Source organism: Scylla paramamosain, chromosome 47 (assembly GCF_035594125.1).
Source record: "Scylla paramamosain isolate STU-SP2022 chromosome 47, ASM3559412v1, whole genome shotgun sequence".
In the NCBI taxonomy this organism is placed as follows: Eukaryota; Metazoa; Arthropoda; class Malacostraca; order Decapoda; family Portunidae; genus Scylla; species Scylla paramamosain.
The window spans coordinates 2,337,501-2,347,500 of NC_087197.1; the positions used below are offsets into that span (position 1 = coordinate 2,337,501).

The following is a 10,000-nucleotide window of genomic DNA, read 5'->3' on the forward strand; positions in this document are numbered from 1 at the left end:
GTTGTTTGTATTATTATTGTGTTAGGCTGCTGCTACTACTACTACTACTACTACTACTACTACTACTACTACTACTACTACTACTACTACTCTCTCTCTCTCTCTCTCTCTCTCTCTCTCTCTCTCTCTCTCTCTCTCTCTCTCTCTCTCTCTCTCTCTCTCTCTCTCTCTCTCTCTCTCTCAGTAAGAAATCTCCAATGACTTCTTGTTAAATTTAATCATGCGTGTGTCATAGTTCTTCCGAGTGTAGTTGCTTCATGTAGTGTTTAGCCTTGAAGGAAGGTCGGCGGCGAGGACAGGCAGGGTTGGGTGGCGGGCGCACGATTCAGGCGTTACATACGGTACCACCACCTCTCCCGTCTTATCTAACCTGCTCGTGGTTAACCACGTCAATTGACGTGTTTTTCTTGTCACTCCCTCTGGTTAACCACGTCATTTGACGTTTTATTAAATTATGTTTTCCACATATATGAAATGCCTGGAGCGGCTTACGGTGATGTTTATGGAAGTGTGAGGCATCTTTATCAAGTGGTGGCTGCTTCACAACACTGAGTTTGTCTTGCACTCAGGGGAAGTACACGCTAATGAGTAACATTTACTGCTGTCCTCCCTGCTTCACTTCAGTGAACAGGAGGGTGATGCTGATAGTGAAGCAACTGTAGATGGTGAGTGATACAGGTGAAGGTCATGGTTTTTTTCAAAGCCAATCAGAAAATGGATCTCAGAAGACGATTATCCAGCAGACACAGCGGCTGACTGCTGTACACCTCAGCCATGTGTGCTGCACCACCACCACTCCACCTCAGGGTGGTTATATCCACCACCTGGTGCCACAGCGAAGATGGCAAGACGTCGGAGTTCATCAAGCGAAGACGAGAGGGATGCGTCTCACCCTGCACTGGTCCATCCGCCTCCACCCTTCCGCGGGGTCACTGGAGCCAGACACTGCAGCCAGGCCTTCTCTCCCACCCCGTGGGTCACGCGGTGGCCTGCACAGTGCACACCCCTGCCACACCGCCACACGCTCTTGTTGCCCGTAGCCACGACTCGTCGTCATGGTGGCGCCAGAAGGGTTGATGGGGTGGTGGTGCAGTGGTAGTCACCAGCAGTAAACTTGTTGTCACTCCTGGGAAGAACAAAAGCCTTCACCTGGTGGGTAGTTGACAGGTGTCATTACTGAGTAATTAATAGCCCAGGAGCGGCAGCAAGTTTACTGCTGGTGACTGTACATCCCCAAACATGGCACTGCCTTAATAGAAATTTTCAGTCACAGCAATGATTTTTCTCACGGCTCCAGGTCAGGAATCGGGGTGAACAAGTTCACTGGTGACACATTGTAGCCTCATCGGCAGGTCTTCTCCAGCTCTTAGGTGATCTGTTTTACTGATCACGTCCCTCATCGTATGGTCGAGGGAAGGCAATTTTCTCCTCCGACATTTATTGATGACGTTTCGTAACCGTAAGAACTGCAAACAAGTTCTCGGTCTCAGTTTCTCATAAAATAACATGTTCATTGGTATACAAACACTTAGCATATTACAGTACTCATAGACAACATGTACGGTCAACTTGGCACTGTGACATTCAGTTTCTACTACAAAAATAATATATTTACCTCGGTCACCTGCCTGTCCGTGTCTGTGTGACTGCGCCCACTGAATCAGTGACGCCTGTAAGCTATGAGTGAGAGAACCGCACCCTGTTACCAAGTGAACATCGACTCGAGGCTTTACGTAGAGTTTTCTTGCAAATAATAAGCCGTTAAACATTTCACCCCTGATTATAAAGGAATAATGATATGAGACATGTACACAATAACATTATTTAATTTTCTTTTTGGAATAACGCCACCCTGACGCTAATTGTTGAGGGTTCAATTTAGATTCCCTCACAAGTAACGATTGGACTGTCCAGTCGTTACTTGTACCTAGGTACTTTATGCAAGGTGGTAGTGTTGCCTGGCAGGTCACGAGAGCACCAGTTGTATGATGAGGTACAGGAGATGAACACTGTCCTTGCCGTAGTGTTGCATAAGAGGGTTATCAAGAGGAACCATTACAAAGATTACTGAAGTATTGACTTTGCTGAATACCAGACACGGAACTGGTATTTGTCAAAGAAGTTTGGGCTCTGGAACCATAAGGAAGACCCTCACAGCCTCCACAACAACCACGTCTTGTAGCTAGACAACTGGTATAGTTCTCCTGGTCTGTTTCTCTGGTCTGATCTATTTCTCTTGAAGAAGACAACAGTCTGGGGCACAGTGAGGAGGCGTGGGAAGAATATGCCACAGGCTCCTGCTCCAGAAAACGGCGACTTGTACAGACAAGCAAATAACAAACTACTTGTTGTTGTTTGGCCAGATAGACGGCGAGACATTACACTACTCAGCACCACCCACAGTCCCAGTGTGGTCACAACCCAGCACGTGAATCCACACTCGCGTGGCCGAATTATGAAGCCTGAATGCGTCAAGGACTACACTGTCAACAAGCGACTTCTTGACACGTCTGATGCAATGGTTTCATCGGGCGGGTGCGCCTGAAAAACTCTAAACTCTTATGTAAAATTATTTTTTCCACCTTCTAGATTATCTAGACCTTGCATTGTTGAGTGCACATATTCTTAACATAGATAAATCATGAAAAAAGATGTGCACAATGATACAGTCCACAGGGCTGTATCACTGAAGTGGTGCCTAAACTTTTGGGAGAGCATGCAAGGGAACGCCCTGAACCTGGCCGCCGCTCATCATTAAATGATCCTGACCGCCGCGCCGCACGGTACTTCCCAGACAGACACAAGCACCGCCTGCATCCAAGAAACTACGTGTGCAGAGAGAGAGAGAGAGAGAGAGAGAGTGTGTGTGTGTGTGTGTGTGTATGTGTAGACACGCAGGTAGGCGGCGGCAACAGCGACGAGACACAGGTGTTCAGTGGCGGGAATGTGGTGTGGCCTTGTGGTGGGAGCCGTGTTTTCAGCAGGGCTACTCAGTCCCACACTTGCAACATTGCCAGACACCGACATGATGTATATGCACTGTACGTGTACTAAAGACACCGTGTAAATAAAATAAAGGCGTGGAACAATATACGTACTTTTTTTAAACACGTTTCCTCAAAACCACAATACCCACAGCAATAAAATTTGGCGCCTAAGTGACGAGAGAGAACAAAACACAGAGGAGATGCGTGCGTGGCGTGACCCCACAATGTCAGGAGAGCCAGTTTAGAGTGTCTCAGTGCCAGACGCGGCGCCAGGGGGTGGTGGACCGTAACTAGGGTGCCAGGGAACACAGTGCACTGCCAGATACTAAGTGGCACTAGGATAAGAGGCTGCCAGAGAGAGAGAGAGAGAGAGAGAGAGAGAGAGAGAGAGAGAGAGAGAGAGAGAGAGAGTGGGTATATCCTTGACCAGTCTCGTACCCACGCACGTGTCAATGAACCCATCTCTCTCTCTCTCTCTCTCTCTCTCTCTCTCTCTCTCTCTCTCTCTCTCTCTCTCTCTCCTCTCTCTCTCTCTCTCTCTCTCTTGAGCGGATGTTTTGACCTCATTTATATTAAACGATAGTAGAAGTTGTACTATTTCTTGTGATAGTTTTATAATGATATTAATGATGGCGGTGAAAATGATGATGATGATGATGGTAATAATAGTAATTAATGATGATATTATGAAGATTGTGATGATGGTATTAATATACGTTGTAGTGATAAAAATAATGATAATCGTAATAGTGATGATGGGTATAATGATTAACGGTACTGATGATGATAATGATAATGATGAATATGAAGATGCTAATGACGGTAGCAATAATAATGATAGTGATGGTAGTAATGATGATAATAATAATGATGCTGGTGATGATAAAGGGCAGTAATAATGATGATGAATATGATTATGATAGCTTTTGGTAATAATGATGGTAGTGATAATAGTAGTAGTAGTAGTGATGATGATGCTGGCGATGTTGTAAATGTATTAGTAGTTATAATAGCGATAATGGTGACAGTGAAGGTGGTGGTGGTGATAGTGATGATGATAATGCTAATGAAGGTGCTGGTGTTGCAGGTGAAATAGTAGTAGTAATAACAATAGTGATAATAATAGTGGTGATGACGATAGTAGTGATGATAATGGTGGTGGTGGTATTGCAGGTGACATAATAGTAGTAGTAATAACAATAGTGACAATAATAGTGATGATGATGGTGGTGGTGGTGGTGTTGCAGGTGACATAATAGTAGTAGTAATAACAATAGTGATAATAATAGTGGTGATGACGATAGTAGTGATGATAATGGTGGTGGTGGTATTGCAGGTGAAATAGTAGTAGTAATAACAATAGTGACAATAATAGTGATGATGATGGTGGTGGTGGTGTGTAGCAGGTGACATAATAGTAGTAGTAATAACAATAGTGGTAATAATAGTGGTGATGACGATAATAGTGATGATAATGGTGGTGGTGGTGTTGCAGGTGACATAATAGTAGTAGTAATAACAATAGTGATAATAATAGTGATGATAATGGTGGTGGTGGTATTGCAGGTGAAATAGTAGTAGTAATAACAATAGTGACAATAATAGTGATGATGATGGTGGTGGTGGTGGTGTTGCAGGTGACATAATAGTAGTAGTAATAACAATAGTGATAATAATAGTGGTGATGACGATAATAGTGATGATAATGGTGGTGGTGGTGTTGCAGGTGACATAATAGTAGTAGTAATAACAATAGTGACAATAATAGTGGTGATAACGATATTAGTGATGATAATGGTGGTGGTGGTGTTGCAGGTGACATAATAGTAGTAGTAATAACAATAGTGATAATAATAGTGATGATAATGGTGGTGGTGGTGGTGTTGCAGGTGACATAATAGTAGTAGTAATAACAATAGTGGTAATAATAGTGGTGATGACGATAATAGTGATGATAATGGTGGTGGTGGTGTTGCAGGTGACATAATAGTAGTAGTAATAACAATAGTGATAATAATAGTGATGATAATGGTGGTGGTGGTGTTGCAGGTGACATAATAGTAGTAGTAATAACAATAGTGATAATAATAGTGATGATAATGGTGGTGGTGGTGTTGCAGGTGACATAATAGTAGTAGTAATAACAATAGTGATAATAATAGTGATGATAATGGTGGTGGTGGTGTTGCAGGTGACATAATAGTAGTAGTAATAACAATAGTGATAATAATAGTGATGATAATGGTGGTGGTGGTGTTGCAGGTGACATAATAGTAGTAGTAATAACAATAGTGGTAATAATAGTGGTGATGACGATAATAGTGATGATAATGGTGGTGGTGGTGTTGCAGGTGACATAATAGTAGTAGTAATAACAATAGTGATAATAATAGTGATGATAATGGTGGTGGTGGTGTTGCAGGTGACATAATAGTAGTAGTAATAACAATAGTGATAATAATAGTGATGATAATGGTGGTGGTGGTGTTGCAGGTGACATAATAGTAGTAGTAATAACAATAGTGACAATAATAGTGGTGATGACGATATTAGTGATGATAATGGTGGTGGTGGTGTTGCAGGTGGTGGTGGAGCGGTACGCCAAAGAGACCACACTTCCGGTGCTGGACAAGACCAAGTTTCTGGTGCCGCAGGAGCTGACCATGTCCCAGTTTGTTACCATACTCAGGTGAGCCCGTGACTCCTGCTGCTGCTTGTTGTTGTTGTTGTTGTTGTTGTTGTTGTAATTATTCGTTTTCTACTACTACTACTATTACTACTACTACTACTTTTCTTCTTCTTCTTCTTCTTCTTCTTCTTCTTCTTCTTCTTCTTCTTCTTCTTCTATTACTACCATTATGTTGCTGTTATTGTTTCTACTACTACTACTACTACTACTACTACTACTACTACTACTACTACTACTACTACTACTACTACTACTACCACTACTACCACCACCACCATCACCACAGACGCTTTATCACCACAAGTGTTAAGTGGTGTGACCTTGAGAGAGAGAGAGAGAGAGAGAGAGAGAGAGAGAGAGAGAGAGAGAGAGAGAGAGATTTACACATTTCCATAGTTACACCACCTTGCCAATTCTTCCTTTTTTTTTCCTCCTCCTCCTCCTCCTCCTCCTCCTCCTCCTCCTCCTCCTCCTCCTCCTCCTCCTCCTCCTCCTCCTCCTCCGTCCTCCTTATCTGCCAACAGTGCTAATCCACCCCTTACACACACACACACACACACACACTGCCAACACAGCACCACAAACACCATTCCTCCTCCTCCTCCTCCACCAGCTCCTCCCTGACCTTCGCAAAACTCTCCAAAAACCACACACAGAAACATTCAGAGCCACCACCACCTGCCAACCACTCACACCCACCACAAAACTCTGCAGAACCTTACAAAACCACACAGAAACTCACCCAGAACTCACCCAGCCACACAGAACCACCTTTAAAACCACCCAGTACACCCAAAAAATGCAGCAAAACGCGCCTCTAGTCCGTAAGATCGAAGCCAAGTAGGTACCAGTCACTCACAGCCTTCCCCACATGCAGGAACAGAATGCAGCTCCAGTCTACAATGAGTTTCTACCTCCTGGTCAACAATCGCTCCCTCGTGTCTCTGTCTCGCCCCCTGTCAGAGGTGTACAGGGAGTGCAGGGATGACGATGGCTTCCTCTACGTCACCTACGCCAGCCAGGAGGTGTTTGGATGAGGTAGGCACGCTGTGGGATCCTGCAGGAGGTGTTGAAGGAGTGGGATAGAAAGGAATGCATCTCGGAGTATACATGAAATGAATTAAATGAATAAATGAATAAATAAACGAAAGAAAGAAGAAAAGAAAGTAAAGTGTTCATCTTTATAAACTCATACACGAAGTAAATAAATAAATAAATGAAAGAAAAAGAGGAAAAGAAAGTGTATTTGATTAAGTGGTGACCTTGATTAACCTGACCTTGCCTTGCAGATGAGGTCACGTCGAGGTGCTCAAGCTTACTGCTGTGATAGACGGCCCAGGGGTCACCGAGGGGGCGCCCGTGGTCAAGGTCACTCATGGGAGGTCAAGCCAGGTCACAGGGTCACCAGCCACCCTAGCTGACCTTCATTCTACGGCTGCTACTTCTACTACAACTACTACTACTACTACTACTACTACAAGGGTCTCTTCTGTATTGAAAGTCTTCCACTACTACTACTACTACTACTACTACTACTACTGGAGTGACTATTACTATCATAGCGTTCGTTGCGCTGATAATTTTCTTTTTTTTTTCTTTTTTTTTTCTTTTTTTTTTAAGTTGGTATCATCATCATCATTGTCATTGTTGTCATTCTCCTCATTATTGTCATTGTTATTATCATTATCACTGTCACCACTGTCATGGATTTTATAAGTGTATTTTTTATGGTTTAAGTTTAAGAGAATCTGCATTATCATCTTCATTATCAATCTTATCACTATTATTATTATTATTATTATTATTATTATTATTATTATTATTATTATTATTATTATTATTATTATTATTATTATTATTATTATTGCTACACTGGAGTCTTACTATGATCATTTTCATTATTTCATTCGTAACATCATCATCATCAGCATCACCATCATCATCATCATCATCATCATCATCATCATCATCATTGTTTTCATTATTATCTTTATTTTTTAATCAAATTGTGAATGCATAAATGTTAAACTCTCTCTCTCTCTCTCTCTCTCTCTCTCTCTCTCTCTCTCTCTCTCTCTCTCTCTCTCTCTCTCTCTCTCTCTCTCTCTCTCTCTCTCTCTCTCTCTCTCTCTCTCTCTCTCTCTCTCATGCAGCTTTTCACACAATTTCAAAATATAAACAAGACCAGTGCCTCTATTGTAGTTCTCTTATTTTGTCATTCACTCCTGTTCCACTATTATTATTATTATTATTATTATTATTATTATTATTATTATTATTATTATTATTATTATTATTATTATCATCATCATCATCATCAGACTTATAGAGAGTATTTTTTGTTCCTATGCAGTTTGTCATCATCATTGAGTGTATTATTAAGGTTATCATTACTCTAAGTTGTGATTTAATACAAGTTCCGACAGCCTTTTATAATCATCCTGGTAAATCTATATGAGCCCTTCTCAGTACCACGGCTTCTATACAACCGTACGATAATATTTTTTGGAGGGGTTTTCCTTGAGCCTTAATTGGTGTTGTGTGGAATGGAGCGGGTTAAACAGTTATCTCTGCCTTTATTGTGTTTGATTGATGGGTTAAAAATTATCTCTGGTTTTATTATGTTTGTTTGATGAGTTAAAAAATTATCTCTGGTTTCATCGTATCTTAATAGGTAAAAAAAAAAAAAAAATCTGGTTTTATTATGGGTTTAAAATTTATCCCATCTTAAATTTAAACTACGTATTATATTAAACTATAATTTTATATTTTTGGAGGGGTTTTCCTTGAGCCTTAATTGGTGTTGTGTGGAATGGAGCGGGTTAAACAGTTATCTCTGCCTTTATTGTGTTTGATTGATGGGTTAAAAATTATCTCTGGTTTTATTATGTTTGTTTGATGAGTTAAAAATTATCTCTGGTTTCATCGTATCTTAATAGGTAAAAAAAAAAAAAAAATCTGGTTTTATTATGGGTTTAAAATTTATCCCATCTTAAATTTAAACTACGTATTATATTAAACTATAATTTTATATTTTTGGAGGGGTTTGCCTTGAGCCTTAATTGGTGTTGTGTGGAATGGAGCGGGTTAAACAGTTATCTCTGCCTTTATTGTGTTTGATTGATGGGTTAAAAATTATCTCTGGTTTTATTATGTTTGTTTGATGAGTTAAAAATTATCTCTGGTTTCATCGTATCAATAGGTTAAAAAAAAAATATCTGGTTTTATTATGGGTTTAAAATTCATCCCATCTTAAATTTAAACTGTACGTATTATATTAAACTATAATTTTGTGTCATCCGGCCTTAGAATTTACCTCAACGTAGCTGTTCTCCATAATTCTACTCAAAGTTACGCCCATTCTGGCAACAATAGATGATTTAATGGAGTTTTGATGTGATGAGCGTGGTACTGAGAGGGTTGATTGGTATCTGATCCTGCTAGCGTGGATTCAGTGCCGGGGCGTGAAAGGATCCCGTTGTGAAGATGTTATTGATGTCCACATTCACGTCTGCTTTGGCTTCTTGCATTTATATTTTCACTTTTATTTCATTGTAGTTTTTTTTTTTTTTATCATGATTATTATTTGTGTATTATCATGTATTGTCAGTGTTTAATATCCACTTCAAAATAAATAGAAAGCTGATTTCTTTTATTTATTTCTGAAGTGTTGAATTCAAACATTTATCTTGTATTATTATTATTATTATTATTATTATTATTATTATTATTATTATTATTATTATTATTATTATTACTCGTGCATTTCCACTACTTTCCGCAGGTTAGAAAAAAAAGAATGTAAATGGTTTTAATAGCAGACTCAAACATTTTTTCTTTCTGTATTTTCTGAAACAACATTATCTTCTGAATATAATGATGTCTTACCAGAAAATATCACTTATTATTTTCATTTATTGAGGAACACGAGAAACTATCATAACTACTCATAAGGACGCTCATTTGATCATCAGAGAGAGAGAGAGAGAGAGAGAGAGAGAGAATCAGTCAATTTCGAAGACTCACAAGTATTTGTCTGTTCCACTGAAGCCTCCCAGCGGGTTCATTTGCTTCAGTTCTCCACTTCACGCTTTCGCGCACGCACGCACGCTCTCCACTCCATCCACGCGCTTCGCCACATCAAGGTATTCTGTAAAAGTGGATTAGTAGTGAATGGATAAGTGGGTGTTTAGTATTTATCTTCTTCATCATCGTCTTTTCTTTCTTCTTTGTCTTTCTTCACCGTTTTTTCATCATCTTACTCCCTCCTCCTCCTCCTCTTCCTCCATGGTGACCTGTCCCCGCCCCTCACCACCCAGCCCTT

The 10,000-nt window shown here is 40.3% G+C and overlaps 2 protein-coding genes across 4 annotated transcripts in view; both read left to right on the plus strand.

The window, feature by feature from the left end:
- LOC135094909 (microtubule-associated proteins 1A/1B light chain 3C-like) overlaps nt 1-10,000 on the plus strand; it is a 22,237-nt gene that overhangs the window by 10,995 nt on the left and 1,242 nt on the right. For both annotated transcript variants that reach the window (XM_063995418.1, XM_063995419.1), the window contains exons 3-5: nt 5,570-5,676; nt 6,554-6,714; nt 6,966-10,000. The exon at nt 6,966-10,000 is cut by the window's right edge and continues 1,242 nt beyond it. In XM_063995418.1, the coding sequence (XP_063851488.1) occupies nt 5,570-5,676; nt 6,554-6,713 (267 nt within the window). In that variant the 3' untranslated portion in view covers nt 6,714; nt 6,966-10,000. The remainder of the gene's footprint in view (nt 1-5,569; nt 5,677-6,553; nt 6,715-6,965) is intronic.
- The window catches only part of LOC135094898 (mothers against decapentaplegic homolog 4-like), a 27,958-nt gene continuing 27,641 nt past the window's right edge, over nt 9,684-10,000 (plus strand). The window contains exon 1 of one of the 2 annotated variants that reach the window (XM_063995396.1): nt 9,684-9,821. The gene's annotated coding sequence lies outside the window, so the exon portion shown is untranslated. The remainder of the gene's footprint in view (nt 9,822-10,000) is intronic. The other variant, XM_063995397.1, reaches the window with a different exon arrangement.